Genomic DNA, 21,897 nt, shown 5'->3' on the forward strand with positions numbered 1-21,897 from the left:
CTTGATTTTCAGAGGCTTTCATTCTTGCCATCCAAATTTGTTTTCCACTACTCTCATAGAATCCTTTCACTCTAGTAAGATTAGGTCTCCTTACTGATCTTTAAGCATGTTTTCTTTATCATTAATTAACCTACTTAACTGATTTGAAAGGCAGCAAGAGAGTGAGAACTCCCATCTGCCAGTTCACTTGCCAAATGTCCTCAACAGCCAGGGCTGGGCCAGGAGGAAGCCAGGAGCTGGGAATTCATTCTGAATCTCCCATGTGAGTGCAGGGACCCAACCACTTGAGCCAACATCTACTGCCTCCCAGAGTGTGCATTAGCAGAAAGCTGGAATCAGGATCAGAGCTGGGACTCAAAGTGAGCATACTGAGCTGCATCTTTTTCTTTTTTTTCACATAAACTGGTCATTGATTAGGATTAGTACTGTCTGGCATAGGGGTTACCAGTAAATACTTGGCATTGCAAGAGGCAACAGAACATAGGAAGGCTCAGATCCACAGCAGCAAGCTCTTACTTCTTCCACTCATTCTTGCCATAGTCCCACTTGGCAGAGAAGCCCTGGATGGGGTTGATCTTTGTGTCTAGCAGCATCTTGGTTTACATGGCCATCCACTCTTTGTCAAAGGTGTGCAGGATGGGGCCGTACACGTAGTGCTTCTCCCAAATCAGAAGGAGGCCGTGAAGCTGATGAAGAACAGGGCTGCGCCCACAACTGTCTTCCACTCATTCATGCCCCTTTTCACCTCAGCAAAGCTCTCGTTGAACTGACTGCAATACAACTCGATCTTCTCATCCCTGGTGAGGCAGACGGTTGCTTCACATGGGCCATGTCGGGCAAGGGGTAGTCAAACGCCGATCCACATAGCTTGGGAGAGCATAGCCCTTACTCTTTACAGCATTTCCATGTGAGCGCACACACACTGAGGTGGAAATTGCACACTTACCAATTAGGCTAAATACCCTGGTGGCCAACATTCTGAAACATACAGAAAAAGTACATCTTCCCTGTTGCCGACCCTGCTTGCCCCAACTGTCTCCGAGATGCATCTTAATCAATGTGTCAAGTCCACCCCAAGCATATTGCTTTCTGCTGTGTCTACTCTTGGGATATTTTGTTCCTTACCCTTTCATCCCTTTTTAGAATCTAAATCCTGTTTTTAACCTCATATTCCACCCCATCACTTGCTTAACTCTTGAGTACTTAAAATTTGTAGCAAAACGTATCTTAGCGTTATGTGTGGCAGGATGTTGCTCTTACTTCTCCCCCAACCCCCACCCCACCCTTATTCTTACTAAGAGAAGTAACTAATGTTAGCTAGAGAGGTTTGTTTATCTTTTAGGAGTTCCCACCCTGAAGGATGTAATGAGGATCCAGAGTCACCCTCCACCCTCGGGGTGGAGCCAAGACTGGGGTCCTTTGGGCACAGATGTTCAGATGGACCTGTCTCTTAAAGAGTGATACAAAGAATGACACTGGACACAAACAGAGACAAGAGAGGAAGGAGCCCTCCGATGCCCAATAGGAAATGATACTGTGCAGGCTGACTTGTCAGAGTAAAGAACTATATCTTTGTTGTCCTTTATCTGTCTCACTCTTGTGGTCAATCATAGGTACATAGGCATTTATTACATGTGCAAAGTAAGGAATTGGGCCACTGCTGCTTAATTCCTGGACTCCTGGAGGGAATACAGGCCATGAATTTTAAAGTCCAAAGTTGGGGATGAGCAATGCATGCTCAACTCAAGTGTGGACCTCTGGTTGGTCCACAATGTTTGTGGCCTTCCTTTGACTGGTCAGTGATAGAGGCCAGCCTGTTTCCTGTGGAATGACAAATGGCAAACTCTAATCTGTTTGGGTAGGTTGGGTATCCAATTTGTTAGGGTTGGGTTTGGTATTATTTTATATGATTGAGGCTTGAAGTTCCTGAAAACATGTCAATTTAAGTCTAACACTAGGGTTAGGAAGATGGTCCAAGTACTTGAACACCTACACGCATGTGGGAGATGTGGATGGAGTTCTGGGATCTTGGTTTCATCCTGGCTATTGCAGCCATTTGGGGCGTGAATCAACAGACAGAAGAGCCCTCCTCTCTCTGACTCTCAAAATAAATACTTAAAGCTTTAAAAACTTATTTTTAAAAAGATTTATTTTGAAATGCAGAGAAACAGAGAGAGAAGAAGAAGACAGAGAGGTCTTCCATTCTCTGTTTCACTCCCAAAAATGCCTGCAAAGGCCGGTGCTGGGCCAGGCCAAAGCCAAGAGCCAGGAGCTTTATCCAGGTGTCCCACATAGGTGCAGGGTCCCAAGGACTTATACCATCTTCTGCGGCTTCCCCAGGCACATTAGCAGCGAGCTGAATTGGAAGTGGAGCAGCCTGAACTTGAACTGGTGCCCATACGAATGCCAGCACTGCAGATGGAGGCTTAACCTATTTTTTTTTTTTTTAAAGGAATTGATGTGGTTCTCACAGAACTCTGGTCAGTTTTCACAGAAGCCTGATTAGTTCTCAAGAGAGGGTTGTTATAAATGAGCAAAGTGGCTCACCACTTGGGACACCCACATTCCCTATCGGAGTGCCTAGTGTAAGTCCCTGCTCCTCTGCTTCTTCCCCAGCTTCCAGCCAACGTGCGTCCTGGGAGGCAGCAGATGACTGCTCAAGTACTTGGATCCCTGCCATCCACGCGGGAGACCCAGGTGGAGCTCTGAGCTCTTGGCTTGAGCCTACCCAGTTCTGGCTGTTGCGGGCATTCAGGGAATGAACCAGTGGGTGGGAAATCTTATTCTGTCTCTGTGACTTTCAAATGTTCTAGGGTAAGCCTCCCCTTTCGGCGTCAGCATCGCACATGGGTGCCAGTTCGAGTCCCAGCTGCTCCACTTCCAATCCAGATCCCTCTCCCTCCCCTTCCTTTTTCTCCCTCTCTTCCACTTCTTCTCTCTTCTCTTCCTCTTCTCCCCTCCCCCCCCCCTTTTTAAATATTTATTTATTTATTTGAAAGGAAGAGCTACAGAGGCAGAGAGAGAGAGAGAGAGAGAGACAGATAGACAGACAAAGGTCTTCCATCCACTGGCTCACTCTGAAACCAGGAGTCTGGAGGTTCTTCTGGGTCTCCCACATGGGTGCAAGGGCTCAAAGACTTGGGCTGTCTTCTACTGCTTTCTCAGGCCATAGCTGAGAGCTGGATGGGAAGTGGAGCAGCTGGAACTCTAACCAGTGCCCACATGGGAATCTGGTACTGCAGGAAGTGGCTCTACATGCTATGCCACAGCGTCGGCTCCCAGCTCTCTTCTGGTGGCCTGGGAATTTTAAATTCGGTATTTTATTTATTTGAAAGGCAGAGTAACAGTGAAACAAGGAAAGACAGACACACAGAGAGAAAGATCTTAAATCAGCTGGTTCACTCCCGAACAGCTGCAATAGCCAGGGCTGGGCCAGGCTGAAGCCAGGAGCCAGGAACTCCTTCCTGATCTCCCACATGGGTGGCAGGGGCCCAAGCACTTGGGCCATCATCTTCTGCTTCCTTTCAGGGCACATTACCAGGAAGCTGGATTGGAAGCAGAACAGCCAGGACTGGAACCAGCACGTCAATGTAGGATGCTGGTGTCACAAGTAGTGGCTTAACCACTTGAAGCCATAATGCTGGCCCCCATAATGCTACATTTTCAAGTTCACTGGTATTTTCTTCTATTGCTAATCCCATTCAGTGTGTTTCTCATCTCAGTCATTGTTATTTTCATCTTTTTAAGCATGAGTTAGGTCATTTTTATATCTTCTTTGTTTCCATTTTACATGCTTACGCTTTTCTATAGCTTCTTGAACATATGGATGATAACCATAGGAGTCTATCATCCTTGTGTAAGAATTCTACCACAAGTTTCACTTCTGGTACAATTTCTGTTGATTGATTTTTAATTTTCGTTAAGTATTTTAAAATTCATTATTGTTATGTTCATTATGATTTATAAATTCATTATGTATTTTCCTACTTCTTTGCATACCTCCTAAGCTTTTATTGGATTCCAGACATCATAAATTTACCTTGCTGGATGCTGGATAGTTTATGTTCTTTTAAATATTTTTGGGCTTTGCTCTGGAATGCAGTTAATTTACTTGGAAACATTTTGATCTTTTCAAGACTTGCTTTTAAGCTTTGTTAGGCAGGACCAGAGTAACATTTAATCCTGAACTAATTTTTCCCCTTTACTGAACAGTCTACTGGATACTCTGTTCCTTCCATATTTGCCCACCTTGGCTGGTGGTATCACAAACACAATCAGTTCACTCCAAAAATCGCCCCCACCCGCTCCAAGTTCTGCACCAGTGCTTCTTTTCCTGGCTTCAGGCAGTTCCTCACATCACATGCCTTTACCCTCAGTAGATCTCTGAAGGGTTCTCCCCCTCCCCTGCAGCTCTCTTTTCTCCTGTACTCAGCCCTACAAAGTCTAGCTGCATTGGCTTCCCCAAACTTTCTCTTTTTTTAAGATTTATTTATTTATTTATTTGAAAGGCAGAGTTACAGAAAGGCAGAGGCAGAGAGAGAAGTCTTCCACCTGCTGATTCACTCCCCAAATGACCGCAGTAGTTAGAGGTGGGCCAATTTGAAGCCATGAGCCGGAAGCCGGGTCTCCCATGTGGGTGCAGGAACCCAAGGACTTGGGCCATCTTCCACTGCTTTCCCAGGCAGATTAGCAGAGACAGAACACGTGCCCATTATGGGATGCTGGCATTGCTAGCTCCTGTTTCTTTCAGATATATCAGTCTTGCCTATTATGGGCTAACCATACCTCAATAACCTGAATTAAATAAAACAAGGTTCTCTGAGATTTGGGGTGTGACAGAAAAGAGGTCAAGGTTGGTTTCTAAGTGTTTGCCGTGAGCACTTGGGAGATGGGAATTAAATTTCCATTCCGATTTCTATCTGAGATAGGAAAGACTGAAAGGGGCAAGGTTTGAGAGCAGAAAGACTTAGGCTTTATATCCTACTGGACACACTTCGGATCCTAAGGCAAATAACTACACAGTAGCAGAGAGATAGAGAATGACAGGCACTGTGACTGCTTGGAGAGTGCTTGTGCCCGACCTTGCCAGGCAGCCACAGCCTGCTGGACTCAGGGGACTGCTCTTGGGCCCCGTAGACTTAAAAAAACAGTGAGTGCCTCTTTAGCATCTTTCCCCCTATTCAATCTATGGATTCCATGGATGGGGCACATTCTTCCTTTTCATTTCTCCAGAACCCAGTTAGTCTGGGAAACCAACCACTGGGTCTGTGGCTCACTACAGTGAAAAGCCCCTGGACACAAAGGCATAGTGCTCCAGCCAGCACTGTAGCCACTCTTCCTTGGACTCACCTGCTTGTGTCCACCCCCCACCTTTAATTTTGAACATATAGACATTAGTTATGTAATGATTTTGGGAAGATTTTGCTCCACTAGTCAGAAAGGAAATACAAAAATTGCTTGTCACTTGATGGAGGCTTTATAGACTTGTAATTAACAGGGAGAGTGGTACCTGTTTTTTTTTTTTTTTTTTTTGGCTCCACCCCCTCACTAGGCGTGGGAATGACTCAATGGCCACATCTCTACAATGGGTATCATCAGAGGATCTGCTGCTAGGAAGTGCTATTGTGTGCAAAGTAAGCGAATGGACACATAGAAAGCCCTTAGACTAATAACTGGGCAGAGAGCAAGCACCCAGTAATTGTTAGCTGCAATGAACCTGGCTTTCTCCTCTCTGATACTTACTCTTCAATTGCTTTTAGGCCAACTGGCTTCCACTAACCCGCTGCGTCTCTAGCCAAAGGCCAGCTATCTTGCTTGTCTGGCACCGGCCCACCCTAGAGCTTCATCCTGGGTCTAGTACGAAAGGTAGCATAAAATAGGAGCTCAACACACTTATGTTGAATTGCATGACTTTCTCCCTTATGGACAAACACGTGGGAATCTCAACATCTGGGAAGGGTCATCGCCCACCTCTATCTGCTCTTCCCCCTTACAGACCCAACAGGCCCTGGCTCTGATGCACACCCCCAACCCACTTCCCGCTCTCCCTCTTTCTCCGTCAAAGCGGCTCACGGGGTGGGGGTCCCAGGGAACCCCTGTGAGTCTGAAGGGGAGGGAGCCTCGAACTGAAGACCAACCGTGGGTGGGGATTCGCTAGTTCTGAAAAGGGAGGCACCAAAGCAAGAAGCAAGGGCTGTGGGCGGTGGAGCGGGCCGGTTCGGGGTGTAAGAGACCCCAAGGCCGCGACAGGCCCCGAGAAGGAGCCGCCGGGACTGCGCAGGCCCGGGGTACCCAAGTGCGCAGGGGGCGCTGGCGCCGAGGCGGGCGCGCGGAGGGTCGGCTGCGAGCGGACCCGGCAGAGCCCGGCGATTGGGTGAGGGCACAGACTCAGAGTCCCAGTTGCCAAGGCAGCGGCCGGAGAAGGCCTCCGGCGGAGGAGGCGCCGCCGGTCCCCTCGGCTCCGAGCCCCGCGTCCCCTCTCGGAGCCCCTGCTGACGTGTCGGTCGGGAACCGCTCGGACCCTCCCGGCGCCGCCCTCGGCGCCGCACCTCCCACCCGGCTCCCGCGCCCCGCCCACGGCGCCGCCCGCCGCGCCCGCCCGGCCGCCGCCGCCTCCGCGTCACAGACTCCCCGGGGTGACCACAACATGGCTGCGGCGCCGGGGCTGCTCTTCTGGCTGCTCGTGCTCGGGCCGCCCTGGCGGGGGTCGGGCCAGCCAGACCCGAGCACCGGCCGGCGCTTCTCGGAGCACAAACTCTGCGCGGACGACGAATGCAGCAGTGAGTGCGGGGCGGGCGGCCGGCCCGGGGTCTCCGCGGCGGCGGCGGCGGCGGTGACGCCGCCCGGGCTGCGCGGGTCGGGGCTCTGCAGCCCCGCGGGCAGGCAGAGCGCGGGAGTGGGCGAGCTCCGGGAGCCTGCGTTGCGTCCCCCGACTCTGTGCCCAGCCGGCGTGGTCGCGAGGGGCTGCACCTCCCACTTGTTGCCAGCGTTTTGTTTTCCCTCTGCTGGCCGCGGCGTGGGGTCGGGGTGGCCCCTGGTTCCCGCAGGGACAGCGCGTGGTGTCCCCCTTCCCCTGATCGGTGGCTCTAGGTTGAGGGGCTTGCGCGCCGCGACCCGGGGCTCCCCACGCTGCAGCCGAGCGCTTCCCGCCCCCGCCACGGGGACCTCAGTGGTGCAGAAACCGGGTAGATGCGCCAGGGTCTCTGTGCGCGTGTTCCCGGTGGCAGGAAGACGTGGGGCTCCTCGGGACGGGCGACCTTTTGCTTTCCTGGGATTTGGGCTCTAATTGCCTTTTGGGCAGGGCTTGGATTTTAGGTTTGGGACGAGCCCGGAGTGCAAGGCACGCAGGGTTTTCCGAGGTCTGCACCCAGGCTCTGCCTCAGCCCTGTCATTTCTGTGCGTGGGGTCGTCCTTGCAAACTGCCAGGCTGGGCAGCAGGAAGGCCAAAATCCTTGGCTCTCGAAAGAGGCCGAGGATCTGCACCGGCCACCTGGGAGAGGCGCAGGAAGTGGAATTGCTCCCCAGTCCCAGACTGGGGATGGGCGATGAGGAGAGCAGTCTTCAGACTCAGATATGGAAGGTCGTTACAATAATAATCGTAAGAAATGCTTCAAGGGCCTTATAAGCCCAACCAGCGTTCGCCTTTAGTTGTGTTGTCGGAGCCTTCTCTGTTTGCCGGGTCCAGGATCCTTCTTAACCTTATAACTTACAGACAGTCGCTGCAGAAATGGTGGTTCATAAATTAGGAGCAATCCTGCAGAAATTATTCATTCCAAAAGGGCCAAGAAGCCTACAGTTTAACTATTTATACATTCAGATTCGTGCTCTAAGATTGCATAATTTGAAGGGTTTGTGTCACTACAGTATTTGAAGAGAAGAAAGGAGGTGATCTGTAATCTGTGTTAAGGCATTCCTAGAAGCAGCCCTCCAGCTCATGTAAAGGAGCACTGCCATGCTTTTTTGCCTTCAGTTTTCTTTCTTGGAGCAAACCCAAATGTCTGTTTGCTATTGGATGTGGTGAAATGTTTGCTGGTTTTGCTTTCAAGCACTGTTCTGCTGGGTTTCTCAAAACAAATTACCCCAGGAGTCACATCTCATGCTTCCTTGGTGCTGAGAGGTCTGTTGGAGGAGCTAGCCTTTGTGGGTAATTTGAGAAAGGCTGCAGGTGTCCAAACAGATGTAACCAAACTCAACAGGCCACGGCAGGGGCATTGCCTGAGACTGTGTGGTGCTGCACAAAGTGCTATGTCAGGTGTCCCCACGTGCTGGACACAGGTGTCCCACCAAGTGCATTATGTTGTCCTCTGGTGTGTTCCTACAAATCCTCGTCCATCTGAGGGGGAACAACAGAAACACTGACATTTCCAATTCCCATAGAGTCCCCAAGTCTTACAGTTCCTGTCACCTTCAACCTGGCCTGGCACCCGGTTATATCCAAACAAAGATGCTGATGTGTCTGAAAACAGTCCCTTCTGAATCTGTCTGTTTGCCCCTGGAATTCCTATTTTTAAAACATAGGCTTTTATGTATTTTATTGCTAATTGACTTTTAGAAAAAGTGTTTTTTTTTTTTTTTCATTTCATCCTTGTTTCTGCTATTTAAATGCATTTATTGTCCATTTCATCTCATATCAGAAACTGTGTATTTGGTCAACAAAAAGAAAAATACTGCTTCTACCAGTTTCTAGATCGAGTGTGATTTAAGTCCTGCATTTTAAGCATGAAGGTAACTACTGACCTATTCTCATAGTTTTGCTTGGTCCCTGCCAAATGGGATGTCCACTTTTGATTTTGTTTATAGGAAAATATAAATAAGAGTATTTTTCCTTTGGAAATGTCCTTAATGTTGGATACAGTCAACGTTACTTAGTTTCAGAACATACTGCCTTGTGATACGGCTGGATCCGTTCATAATAGGGTTTGATACCCTTTCCCATTTCTTTATTCCCATATTGTACAGAGAGAACAACTTGGCTACAAATGAAGTTGATGGTGTTTCTTGTTGCCTGGTAGCAATTGCAGCCACTTAAAAGTAGTGCCTTTTAGCGATTAGTTCAAGTTAATGGACCCCTTGGGTATTCCTGGGTGTGCTTCTCTTCCTGGTTCCCTATTACCTCTCCACGTAGCCAGGCCTAAGCCAGTTAGCAGTCTGCACTTGAATTTACCCATTTGCAAAGCAGAGCTTTATATGAGTATGAAACAGCAAAGATTGGAGACTGGATTAGAGAGGGAACCAGGGGTTTGACTGGAGACCAGGAATGTGTGGCGTGGCCACAATGCTTCTTGTTTCTCAGCGTTCTCTAGAGAGAAAAACAAGGAAAGTTCCCTCTCCCCTGTCTCATTACAAACGATGTCATGACTTAGAGCAATAAAGTGCTGAGGATTTTAGATACTATAAGCAGTGGATGGAAAAGGATTCCAAGAGAGTACTGGGACAACACGATTGTTTACAGTGGGATCCTTATGTTTCCTGATACATCAGTGTGGGTTGTGAAAGTTGGATCTGATACCTGGTTATTTTTTCCTGTCTTTATATACAGTGTTAATGTACCGGGGTGAGGCCCTCGACGATTTCACAGGCCCAGACTGCCGTTTTGTGAATTTTAAAAAAGGTGACCCTGTATATGTGTACTATAAGCTGGCGGGGGGATCACCCGAAGTTTGGGCTGGAACTGTAAGTAAACATTCGATATACTTTATTTTCTTGCTTTTTGTCGTGCTGCTTAGAAGTGTAGATTTCACTGACTGTTTCCTTGGTGTCTTGGATGGAGTTAACTTGTCCCCCACCAGACCGTGAAAAAAGATGAGCCCGAGTCTCTAGCCAGGCCTCGGAGAACAATGTGGCACGGAAGTTTTCTGAAACACAATTGAACTGATTTTCACTATTGCCCATTGGCATTAAGTTCCAGGATGCTCAGTACATATGAAAGGTTGGCCTGATGAAAACCTGAACATTTGGGGCCAGCTCAGTGGGTTAAAGCCCCAGCCTGCAGTGCCAGCATCATATGGACGCTGGTTCAAGTCCTGGCTGCTCCTCTTCTGATCCAGCTCTCTACTATGGTTGGGAAAGCAGTAGAAGATGGCCCAAGTCCTTGGGCCCCTGCACCCACCTGGGAGACCCAGAAGAAGCTCCTGGCTTCAGATCAGCTCAGCTCTGGCTGTTGTGGTCATTTGGGGAGTAAACCCATGGAGTAGAAGACCTTTCTCTCTCTTGCTCTCGCTCTCTCTTGCTCTACCTCTCTCTGTAACTGTCTTTCAAATAAATAAAATAAATCTTTAAAAAAAAAAAAAAAAAACACAAAAAACCCTGAGCATTCTTACTTTCACTGCTTCCCAGAGGGAGAACTCACACACATCAGATTTAATCCTGTAAACTACAAGTGAAGTAGTGTTTCAGGCATGCACGTTTCTCTTTTTTCTTTAAAGATGTATTTGAAAGGCAGAGTGACTGAGAGAGAGAGAGACGGTGAGACAGGGAGAGGTTGTCCATTGTGGGGAGCAACTCGGACTAGACTGTTACTGGAATTAAGACTTATTCTATGCATCTGCTCTCCCACAATATGGCGCTGGGAGAGGAGGAAACAGCTTCTACACAGCTGCCTCCAGTTCAACCAATAAGCAGCAGGACCTGCTCCTGATTGGAGGAGAGCAGCGTACTCGGCGTGTGGGTAGCAGAGTTGGGATTGGTGGGAGGACTATAAGGGAGGAGAGAGACAACATGCACCAGGAACACCTGGAGGAACATCTGAGCAGCCCCCGAAGAGCCGGCCGGCGGTGTGCCGCTCCCCCGCGGAAGTGGGGAAAGTGGCAGGGGGAACCGCCCTTTCACGGAGGTGGAAGGGTTGGTAGCCAACCCGGGAAGAACCAGCAGCAAACCCGGGAAGGGCCGAGCAGACAAAAGAACAGCGCAGGGTCCTGTGTCGTTCCTCCACGAAGAGGGGGAGCGACAGTCCATCCCCTGGTTCACTCCCCAAATGGCTTCAACTGCCAGTGCTGGTCCAGGCTGAAGCCAGGAGCCAGGAGCTCCATCCAGGTCTCCCACATGGGTAGCAGGGACCCGAGTGCTTGTGCCATCTTCCCTTGCCTTCCTAGGCACATTTAGCAGGGAGCTGGATTGGAAGCGGAGCAGCTGGGACTTGGGCTAGTGCTCTGGTAAGGGATGCTGGATCACAAGTGGTGGCTCAACTGTGCCACAGTGCCGGTGCCTAGGCATGCACCTTTCAAGTTGACTCTGTTTTTCTTCTTTTCCATAGTATTTATATCTGTGGAAAAAGTGGCAGCCCTGGGAAAAGTTACCCAGTCATCTGTGTCATTATTAGTCTGTTAAAGCAAAAGATTGTGTTCACTGTGTGATTTCCTGGTTGTTTTTTTATTTTTGTTTGCAACTTCGAGGTCATCCTTTTCCTGCTTTCAATATAGTTGTACCTGGAGGTGGGGACCCTCTTCCCAGCCAGTTTTCTGAGTGTCCCGATACCAGATGTGGCAGTCAGTGACTGCTTAAGGCTTCCATGTTTTCAATGCAGAGGTTCACTGGAAGTGACCTGATTAAGAGACAGTTGAGTTATTGTCCTTTGCTTTGTAGAAAGGACATGTGGAGGCTGGCACTGGGGGTAAAGCTGCCACCTGCAGTACCGGCATCCCATATGGACGTCAGTTCAAGTCCCAGCTGCTCCACTTCCGATCTAGCTCTCTGCTGTGGCCTGGGAAAGTGGTAGAAGATGGCCCAAGTCCTTGGGCCTCTACACTCGTGTGGAGACCTGGAGGAAACTCCTGGTTCCTGGCTTCAGATCAGCCCAGCTCCAGCCATTGCAGCCATCTGGGGAGTGACCCAATGGTTGGAAGACCTCTCTCTTTCTCTCTGCCCCGCCTCTCTGTAACTCTGCTTTTCAAATAAATAAATAAATCCTTAAAAAAAAAAAAAAAAATAAGGACATGTGGACTCTACTTACTTAACTGAGTAGTGAGGGTCCTTGATGATTTTAGGATTGTCCCAGTTTGGATACATTCCCAGTCCCAGCTGTGAAAGTGTTCATCCTCAGTAAAACATCGAAGGTGTAACAGAAAAGAAGGTTGTCGAGATTCCCCATAGGAAAAATAGATTAACCCTGGTGGTGGTGGTCTAGATCTCTGAGAAGATCGTGCCCTGATATTTACACAGAATCCCGATCGAATTACTCCACGCAAAGAAGAATCTGTTGTTCTTCGAGTCTACCAAGTGGAATTTCTTGGTCATCTTTAGGCCTGGCAGTGTTTTCCCAGGTGCCTCAGCTGCATTCATCTTTTTTTTTTTTTTTTTTTATTTATTTATTTTGACAGGCAGAGTGGACAGTGAGAGAGAGAGACAGAGAGAAAGGTCTTCCTTTGCCCTTGGTTCACCCTCCAATGGCCGCCGCGGCCGGCGCACCGCGCTGATCCGATGGCAGGAGCCAGGAGCCAGGTGCTTTTCCTGGTCTCCCATGGGGTGCAGGGACCAAGCACCTGGGCCATCCTCCACTGCACTCCCGGGCCACAGCAGAGAGCTGGCCTGGAAGAGGGGCAACCGGGACAGAATCCGGCGCCCCGACCGGGACTAGAACCCGGTGTGCCAGCGTCGCTAGGCGGAGGATTAGCCTAGTGAGCTGCGGCGCCGGCCAAGCTGCATTCATCTTAGAACCGTGCTGTTCTCTCTCCCCTTTGCCTCCTTGCCAAGTGTTGGGATCCATGAACTTGACTTGCATTTTCTTCCTGCCGCCTTTTTGTTCTTGCCCATACTCACCTCTTGAAATCCTGTGCCTCCTTCTGGGTCACAGCCCTTATCCTCCCTTCTTGTGGAGTGCTGCCTCCAGCACCCAGGCGGAAGAGATCCTTGCTCTCAGATCTGCTGGCTGCTGTCCGGTCTGCAGTGCTCTGCACAGTGGTTAGTGTGTGTATGGTCTTAGCTCTCTGCGCAGTCACACCTCTGTGATGGAAGGGCCCACGTCTTATCTGCCTGCCTTCTGCAGACTGCCTTATGGGGCAGTGACACATAGAATTGGTTCTCTTGAGACAGTACTCTACTATTTTTTTTTCCAGTATCTTTGAAGGAATGATGTGTGGAAGCCAAATTAGGCCTAAAGATCACTTGCAGTCATGAGAGCCTATGATTCTGAATTTTTTTTTTGTCAGATTATAGGAAATGAGCTCCTACCCAGTGTATAAATACAGAAGATTTAAAAAAATATATTTGAAAGGCAGAGTAACAGAGACTGATAGCAAGTTCTTTCATCCACTGATTCACTCCCCAAAAGACCCTGATTGGGCCAGACCAATGCCAGGAGCCTAGAATGCTGTCTGGGTCTCCCATGTGGGTGTCAGGGGCCCAAGGACTTGGGTCATTCTCCACTGTTTCCCCAGGCTCATTGGCAGGGAGCTGATCTGAAGTGGAGCAGCCGGGACTCCAATGTATGCCTGTGTGGGATACTGGCATCAGAGGTGGCCGCTTAATCCACTGCACCGTGATACCAGCTTCAAATACAGAGTTTTATATGATCTGTGTCTCAATTGACAGAGATTAAGCATAGATAAATGTATTTCCTTTATCCAGGTATCTCTGATTTCTTTCCCTTTTCCAAGTGTTCCCCAATTACATTTGTCCTCAGGGGGTCAGCATTGTGGCACCACAGGTTACTCTGCTCTGCTTCTGATCTAGCATCCTGCTAATGTGCCTGGGAAGGCAATAGATGATGGCCCATGCCACCCATGAGGGAGACCACAATGGAGAGCCTGACTCCCTTGGCCTGGTCCAACCCTGGCCATTGTGCCACTTGGGGAGTGAACCAGTAGATGGAAGCATGTGTTTTCTCTCTCTCTCTCTCTGTCACTGTGCCTTTCAAATACATGAATGAAGTCTTAAAATTTTTTTTCTTCAGAAGTAAAAAGTGCTTTTTCTCATATTTCCCGTCTTGTTTCTTGTGTATCTCCCTTCATGTCTCATGAATCTTACACTTAGGAAATGTTTTTAAAGATATATTTATTTCAAAGGCAGAGTTAAACAGAGAGAGGGACACACACATACACCGAGGGTTTCCATCTGCCGGTTCACTTCCCAAATGTCCACAACAGCCAGGGCTGGGCCAAGCCAAAGCCAGGAAGGGGAGCTTTTTCCAGGTCTCACACGTGGGTACAGGGACCCAAGCACTTGGACCATCCCTCGCTGCTTTCCCAGGTGCATTAGCAGGGAGCTGGATCAAAAATGGAGCAGTCGGAACTCCAACTGGTGCCCATATGGGATGCTGGCATCACAGGTGGCAGCTTACCCTGTCACACCACAGTGCCGGGCCCCTACACTTAGGAAATTAAAAAACTCTCTCTCCCTAGCTTTTAAAATGATTCTTGTACCTGATCCTTCGTTTTCATCCTGTAGGTTTTTGGTTTTTGTTTGTCTATGTCTTTGTTTTAAACTTGGTAGAGTTACAGACTTTATCTGCCAGGTTAATTGCCCCGTCTTATCTAATCTTAATGGCAGTGTCCTTCTGCCAGCACTGTCTTTGGAGAGTTCCAAGTAGAACAGGACTACTCGAGAGTGAGAACGTTTCAGTCAGTGATAAGACGGCCTTTTTCTTTCTTTTTGTGTATTTGGTTTCCGTCTCAATCCCCTTTAATGATTGGGTCAGACATTGACTGCTGTCTCCCACACAGTAGCTGGTAAAAGTGTGTGTTTCTCAAGAGGACACCCGTGCTGTACTTTAGCTGAAGGTATGCACGTGGTAAACACTGGTGCTGAGAAGGCATGAATCACTTTCTGTAGAGGATGTAGTTTGTGGGAAACTGAAGTTTGGTGTGGCCATTCGTATGTATTACTTTTTTTCCCCCACTAAGTACCTGTAAATGTAGTTTTTGAAAAAGTGTAACACATGATATCAATAAATACATATCTTTGTTGTAGTGGTCAAACATTTCAGAAACTTTATATTATTTTTACTTACTAATTTCCGTGGCTGTGTATTGGTTTAAGAAAGGCTTGTTAAGTATTGGTTTATGAACAGTACTATGAAATGTGCAGGTAAATTCTTTGAAAAGCTTCAAACCAGCTTTGATTTTGCATAGTTTTAATTTTATATATATTTATGATCTTGTATGCAGGTATTTTATCTGCTTCTAAAATCTAACTTTATATACCTATGTTAGGAATTAAGCTAGATATAAAAAAAAAGACTTCAATGGTTTAGAAACTCATTCTATTGGAATAATAATCAGCTTAATTATAATAGCAATTATCTATCTACCTTGGTTATATCTACCTCCCTATATCTATCTGTAGACTTCCTGTCACTTCTAAAAAGTATCAACTCTTTTTATATTTCTTATACAGAATGTGATTAATGTTTGTCCCTTTTAACAATTCTTTCTTATAGGTTGGGCGTATTTTTGGATATTTTCCAAAGGATTTGATCAAGGTAGTCCATGAGTACACCAAAGAAGAGCTCCGAATTCCAGCAGATGTGAGTTTGGATTTCTTTTTTTGGTCTCAGTTGCAAATTGGCTTATGAATTTATCAGTTGCATTTAGTTAAGTTTTTTTTAAAATTTGAAGGTATTCTAATCAGAGAGATAAAGCAATCTTAATATTTGTATATCAGATTTTAATTTGGAATCAGACTATCTCTAAGAAAGGAAAGAAAAGCTGGAAAAGAATTTAAGGGAGAGGTTGGGTGTTTGGTCTAGCAGGTAAGACACAGTTAAGATTCCTGAGTTCCATATTGGAACTGGGTTTTATACCCTGCTCCAGCTTCCTGCTAATGCGCACTCCAGGAGGCGGCAGGTGAGGTCTTAGAAGATTGGTTCCTGACATCCACATGGGTGATCTGGATTGAATTTCCTGCTCCTGGCTTTGGCCCCTGCTGGGGGACATTGTGAACATTTGGGGAGTGACCCAGTGGATGGGAACTCTTTCTGTTTTTCTTTCTCTCTGCTTATTGAATAAATAAGTGAAAATTGGGAGAAAAAGAATTTTAAGTAGATTATGTTATAATTTGACACTTGCTGATATATCAAAGCAGATATCCTATACAAAGCTGTATACTCATATATAGGATTTTCTGTCTATATGTATGTGAAAAATAGGAAATCAGTATCTGTATTTTTTTTAATATATATTTATTTGAAAGGCAGAGAGAGAGAGAGATGGATATTCCATTTACTGATTCGCTCCCCAAATGGCTGCCGTGGCCAGGCCTGAGCTAGTAGGAGCTTCTTCTGGCTCTCCCACATAGGTGGCAGGGCCCAAGGAATTGAACCATCTTCCACTGCTTTCCCAAGTGCATTAGCAAGCAGCTGCATTAGAAGTGTAGCATCCGGGACTCAAACTAATGCCCATATCGGATGCCAGCATCATAGGCAGTGGCTTAACAGGGTCCAAAGTGCCAGCCCCTGTACATAGTTATTAAAGAAAGAAATTATTTCACTTTACAAGCAAAAAGAGAATGCTCAGTTTGAAAACTATTCACTGAATAGCTACTAGACATATGAAAACTACAGAAATCAGGTTAATCAAACTCTAGATTGTATCCTGGGTACAAACTTATGAGGAAGGATGGATTCCTCCCTCCCTCCCTCCTTACCTCCCTCCCTCCCTTCCTTCCTTCCTTCCTTCCTTTTTTTTTTTTTTTTTTGATTGATTTATTTATTTGAAAAGCAGAGTTACAGAGAGAGGGAAAGGCAGAGAGAGAGATAACTTCTATCTACTGGTTCAGTCCCCAGTGGCTGTAGTGGCCAGGCCAGGGCGAGGCTGAAACCAGGAGCCTGGAGTTGCATCTGGGTCTCACACATGGCTGCAGGGACCCAAGTACTTGGGCTGTCCTCCACTGCTTTTCCCAGTCACATCAAAATCAGGGAGCCTGGGTCAGAGGTGGAGCAGCTGGGACCTGAACAGCACCCATGGGGGATGTTGTGCTGCAGGCAGTGGCTTACCCACTGCACCGCAGCACCAGCCCTGAGGATTTTCTTATCATTGACTCTAGTGATTTAAGGGATTGTGGTTATATTGTGATTTGGAAGAAGGAATCAAGTGAGGTCCAGTCTCGAATCTATGAGACACTGATTGCACATTCTGTAAAGCGTGTCTGCTTTCATCTGTGCTGTGCTAACTTAAAATGGTTTTGTGACTAAGGAGACTGTGTTCTGGAATCCTCATTGCAGCTGACTATTTTCTGGAATCATTGATGTCCACTTTCATTTAAAAACCTGTGAGCATGGCCGGCGCCGCGGCTCACTAGGCTAATCTTCCGCCTTGCGGCGCCGGCACACTGGGTTCTAGTCCCGGTCGGGGCGCCGGATTCTGTCCCGGTTGCCCCTCTTCCAGGCCAGCTCTCTGCTGTGGCCCGGGAGTGCAGTGGAGGATGACCCAAGTGCTTGGGCCCTGCACCCCATGGGAGACCAGGAGAAGCATCTGGCTCCTGCCTTCAGATCAGCGCCAGCCACAGTGCGCCAGCCGTGGTGGCCATTGGAGGGTGAACCAACGGCAAAAAGGAAGACCTTTCTCTCTGTCTCTCTCTCTCACTATCCACTCTGCCTGTCAAAAAAAAAAAAAAAAAAAAAAAAAAACACCTGTGAGCAGAGCATTTAAAAACCTGGCGGAGCATGCCAGTGGCTGGGTTAGGGTGGTTCTTTGCTATTGCTGTTCTCTGAATTCCTTGACACCCTCAGGGGCCATAAAATTAGCCCCATTGCCTGTTGAGCTTTGCTGCTGATGGAGAGGTTGCCTGGGATGTGAGTGTGAGATAGCGGTTCACGGTCCGAGACCTCACCTGTTTGGGATTCTGCCTTCTCATTGTACTTCCCACTGCATGCTTCTCTTCAGTTTAAGAAAATGGCCCCAAAATGCATGTGGTGGAACGAGAAACCGTGCATCCCTCCTGCAGTGGACGGATCTCTGCAGAATGCAAGGTTTAGTTAGGAGAAGAAATTACTTTTTTTTTTTTTTTTTTTTTTACTTTTTGCCCAGTTTATGGCTCCTTGCATGCCAATTTGCTTACTAGTGGCGATGGTAGGGAGGGGGGGTGAGAGAATCTAGATTTATAGAGAGTCCCGGGAGAAGACCTGAGTGACGGCCTGGATCCCTGATTTCAAGTAGGGTGTATATCCTGCTGATACATACCTTTTTGAGTTGCTTTTCTGGTAATAGTGAAGTGGGGAACCCCGCTTTGAGGTCATTCTTTGTCCCCTTTACATTTTTACTTCTTGTGTACCTGTTTCTCGCTAAGGTAGTTCTTAGATTGGTTTATTTTTTGCAGTCCAAGGAAAATACAAGCTAGAAATCCATGCAGACTTAGACCGAGCCTGATAATGTGGTGATTCCGTGTGTGTCTGCTGGGCGCACTGAGAAGTGTAGAAGCATGGTGTGCAGGACACAACAGTAGAGAAACCAGAGGCTCCTCAGCTTCTCCTGGACAGACAGTTGTGCACTAGAGTTCCAGAACATCAGGCATAGATTCTGGGGTTTGGGGAGCCCAATAAAGGGCACCTCACTTTTCCTCGGTCTGCTCACAACAAATCAGGAGACCCAGGAGCTGGGCAGATGGAGGCCAAAATGTCACCCATGACTTGTCGATAGAGATTTTGGAGACTATGACTCAAGAGTGCAGCAATAACGGGCCTTCTTCTATTACTACAGTCTAGAAAAGTCAGACATAGCCAAGTACAGCCAGAGCTACCCAGCAGGGGCCTCTCTAAGGGGGACGGTCTCCATAACACTGACAGCGTGGAGGAATGGAATGTTTGTGTTCCCTCCAGCAGATCTCAAACAGAAAACAGAGAGCAAACCCACCAGTCACCTGAGTCATTCGTCTCCTGAAGAGGAGGATGAAGGGAAGCTAGGAGTGTTACTGGGGGGAGTGGGGTTCCAGCTTCCCACGCTCCTGGAGCCCATAGCCCATTGCCCAAAGTCAGACCAGTCGTGAATTTGGGACTATCTCTGTCACTAGCATAAGTCAGAGTTTGCTTTTGTGACACTTGGTTATTGACATCTCCTTGTCTTTCTTTTACAGGACACAGATTTTGTTTGTTTTGATGGGGGAAGAGATGATTTTGATAATTATAATATAGAGGAACTTCTAGGATTTTTAGACCTCTATGATTCTGCAGCTGGAGATTCTGCGAACACCATGGATAAAACGTCCCAGCACGTGGAAAAAGTTCCTGAAGTATCTAAGGAAAGGGAACCCATAGAAGCCAATGCAGAGGCAAATGAAAGTGTGTTCTCAGAAAGCTCTAAGGATCTCGAGGACCCGTTTCTGCCTCAGAAGAACCCCGTCCCTGCAGCCGTCCCTGCAGCCGTCCCTGCAGCCGGTCAGGTGCGTGCTGCTCAGGGGGAGCCGTCTTCACTTGAACCCTTTGAGGAAATGCTGCAAGATCAAAGTGAGAACAACAAAACCAGCAATAGTTCTCAGGGCTCCAGCGGACAGGAGACAATGGATGCATACAAACTCTTGAAGAAAGAAATGACTCTGGACTTGAAAACCAAATTTGGCTCCACTGCCGATGCCCTGGTTTCTGACGACGAGACGACCCGGCTTGTTACCTCATTAGAAGATGGTTTCGATGAGGAGCTGGATGACGACTACTACACAGTCGAGAAGGAAGAGGAGGACGATAGCGACAATTTTGATGCACTCCCACTGCTAACCTTCACGAGTGGAGAAGATGAGAAAGATCCAGGGAAGCCTGGAGGTGAGAAATATTCAACAGGTGAAGAACAGTATTCAAACACAGAGCACAAGGTTGAGGCCACTCTGCCCCCTGGCATCAGAGCTGATGATAAGAGTATACTCACGGACTGGGGGGATACCCTCTTCTCTATCGTCACAGGAGGTGAGGAAAAGCCAGGTCCAGCGGATTTAGAGGGTTCTAATTCAGAGGAAGAAAAGGAGGATGATGATGGCACCCTAGGCCCAAAGAGCAAACAGGAGAAACCACAATCAGCAACAGAGTCTGTTGACCCTATAAATGCAGAAGACGGCCCTTTGAGGACAGAAGTGCCTAAAACAAATGATGAAAAGGACCCAGAAACGCACACTGAGCTTCACATTAAAGACAAAGGGAAGGAAGTTCAGGAATCCACATTAGCCCTGGAGCAAGCTGAGGCAGAATCAGAGCGGGAGAAGCAGGAGAAGCAGGAAGGGGTGGCTGTGGGTAGCCCTGCCCAGAGCAGCAAGCACAGCGCTTTGCCAGCCGCTGAGAAGGGTAAAGACACACTAAAATCAGCTTTCGGTAACAAAGAGAGTGACCTAAAAGAAGAAGCCATTCTCATTTCAAAAGACACACCTCACCAAGAAAGACCTGGGGAGAGTTTGGCAGGTGGCTCAGACAAGGAATCTGCACCCACAGCTCTGGGGAGCCAAATGGACGAAGAAACAAACAAACAGGAATCCGTAGCCGTGGCACCACTCTTGGGTGATCCTCAGCGTAATACGTCCATGGAGAGTATGGAGGAAGGAGAGGTTTTGGTAAATAAATCCAGACTACACTCACCATCAGTGGAGCATCAGCAGGAGGAATCTAAAGAGGAAGCAGTGAAGACTCAGGATCAACCCAGCTTCTCCTCTGCAGATGGAGTGGCTTTGCCAGGGGAACTGGGAGAAGAGGTTCCCCCTCTGGGAAGAAATTTTTCCTGGCAGCAAGACAGAGACGTGGCTGCCACAGTTATCAAGCAGGCGAACGAGAAGACGAGGCTCTCTGGGGATGAGGGCAAAGAGGACCCTGTAGAAACAGAGGTGGCTCATCACAAGGCAATGCAGGGCCCCCAGGGGGTGGGAAAAACAGACCCCACTGGTAGTGCACAAGCACCAGCTTTCCAGACTGCAAAGCCGGACACCGAGGAAGATGACTACTGGTTCGAAGAACTCCTGGAAGATGAAAACGCTCTGAGTGCAGAGCAGTCTAAAGAAAAAGGCTCTGGGGTTCCAGACGGGAGGTTAGATGTCAATCTGCAGGTGCTTGGAGGAGCAGTTTTAGGGACTGCTCAGCCTGATCCCCAAACTAAAGCAAACAAGCAAGAAACTCATACAGTTTTGGAGACTGAAAGAAAAGGTGAACCTGCAGCCACAGGAGTAGACAGGACGGGCATGGAACCAGGCAGAATAGGGCTGGTGAAAGAAGAAAGCCCCCTGCTAGATGAGCAAGCCCAGAGCCCCCCTGAAGTCAATGACCTTCCTGGCCGGGAGACCCAGGCTCCCGAGTTAGGCCACGTGTTTCAGAATCAAGATGCTGATTTTCTGAAAAAAGACCATCCCCAGGAGCACTGGAAGCCCTCGGGGCTCATGGAGAATCGTGGGGGAGAAGACCTCTCAAAAGAGGACCCCGAGGACGTAGGGAAATTCCTGGACGTGGAAGGCCAGGGCTCTCTCCCTGAGCAGCCCGAAGACGACCCGCTGCGCTGGGGTCCACGGACTCCTGCAGAGCCAGGGCCCGGTGGCCGCGCCGAGGACCTGCCTATAATAAACAGCTTCTTTAAAGAACAGCAGTCTTTGCAGCGCCTCCAGAAGTACTTTGATGTCCGGGAGCTGGAAGCCATGCTCCAGGAAATGTCATCGAAGCTGAAGTCAGCCCAGCAGGAGAGCCTGCCCTATAACGTGGAGAAAGTCCTGGACAAGGTCTTCCGCGCCTCCGAGTCACAGATTCTGAGTGAAGCCGAGAAAATGCTCGATGCTCGGGTGACCGAAAATAGAGACCTGGGAGTGAAGGAAAACAACATTTTCGAAGAGGCAGCCGTGCTGGATGACATCCAAGACCTGATCTATTTTGTCAGGTACAAGCACTCCGTGGCCGAGAAGACGGCCCCGCTGATAACAGCACTACCTTTCGAGGAAGGCTGGCATGGACCTGCAGAAGGTAGAGTTCCCGCCCACGGTCTGGTCATGTTGGGCGGGGGAAGCAGGCTGGGGCCG

The 21,897-nt window shown here is 48.3% G+C and overlaps 1 protein-coding gene and 1 pseudogene across 5 annotated transcripts in view; one reads left to right on the plus strand and one right to left on the minus strand.

Moving 5' to 3' along the window:
- Positions 1–512: 512 nt before the first annotated feature.
- LOC127483540 (cytochrome c oxidase subunit 4 isoform 1, mitochondrial pseudogene) lies at positions 513–977 on the minus strand (annotated as a pseudogene).
- A 5,596-nt stretch (positions 978–6,573) lies between these two features.
- MIA3 (MIA SH3 domain ER export factor 3) overlaps positions 6,574–21,897 on the plus strand; it is a 56,292-nt gene continuing 40,968 nt past the window's right edge. For 3 of the 5 annotated variants that reach the window (XM_008268392.5, XM_008268390.5, XM_008268391.5), the window contains exons 1-4: positions 6,583–6,779; positions 9,539–9,672; positions 15,371–15,457; positions 19,000–21,841. In XM_008268392.5, the coding sequence (XP_008266614.4) occupies positions 6,647–6,779; positions 9,539–9,672; positions 15,371–15,457; positions 19,000–21,841 (3,196 nt within the window). In that variant the 5' untranslated portion in view covers positions 6,583–6,646. Of the gene's footprint in view, positions 6,780–8,633; positions 8,725–9,538; positions 9,673–15,370; positions 15,458–18,999; positions 21,842–21,897 lie in introns of all 5 variants that reach the window. The other 2 variants (XM_070055340.2, XR_016219679.1) reach the window with 2 other exon arrangements.

The sequence above is a fragment of the Oryctolagus cuniculus genome, chromosome 13, assembly GCF_051225735.1.
Source record: "Oryctolagus cuniculus isolate XC-2025 breed Fujian yellow rabbit chromosome 13, ASM5122573v1, whole genome shotgun sequence".
NCBI lineage: Eukaryota > Metazoa > Chordata > Mammalia > Lagomorpha > Leporidae > Oryctolagus > Oryctolagus cuniculus.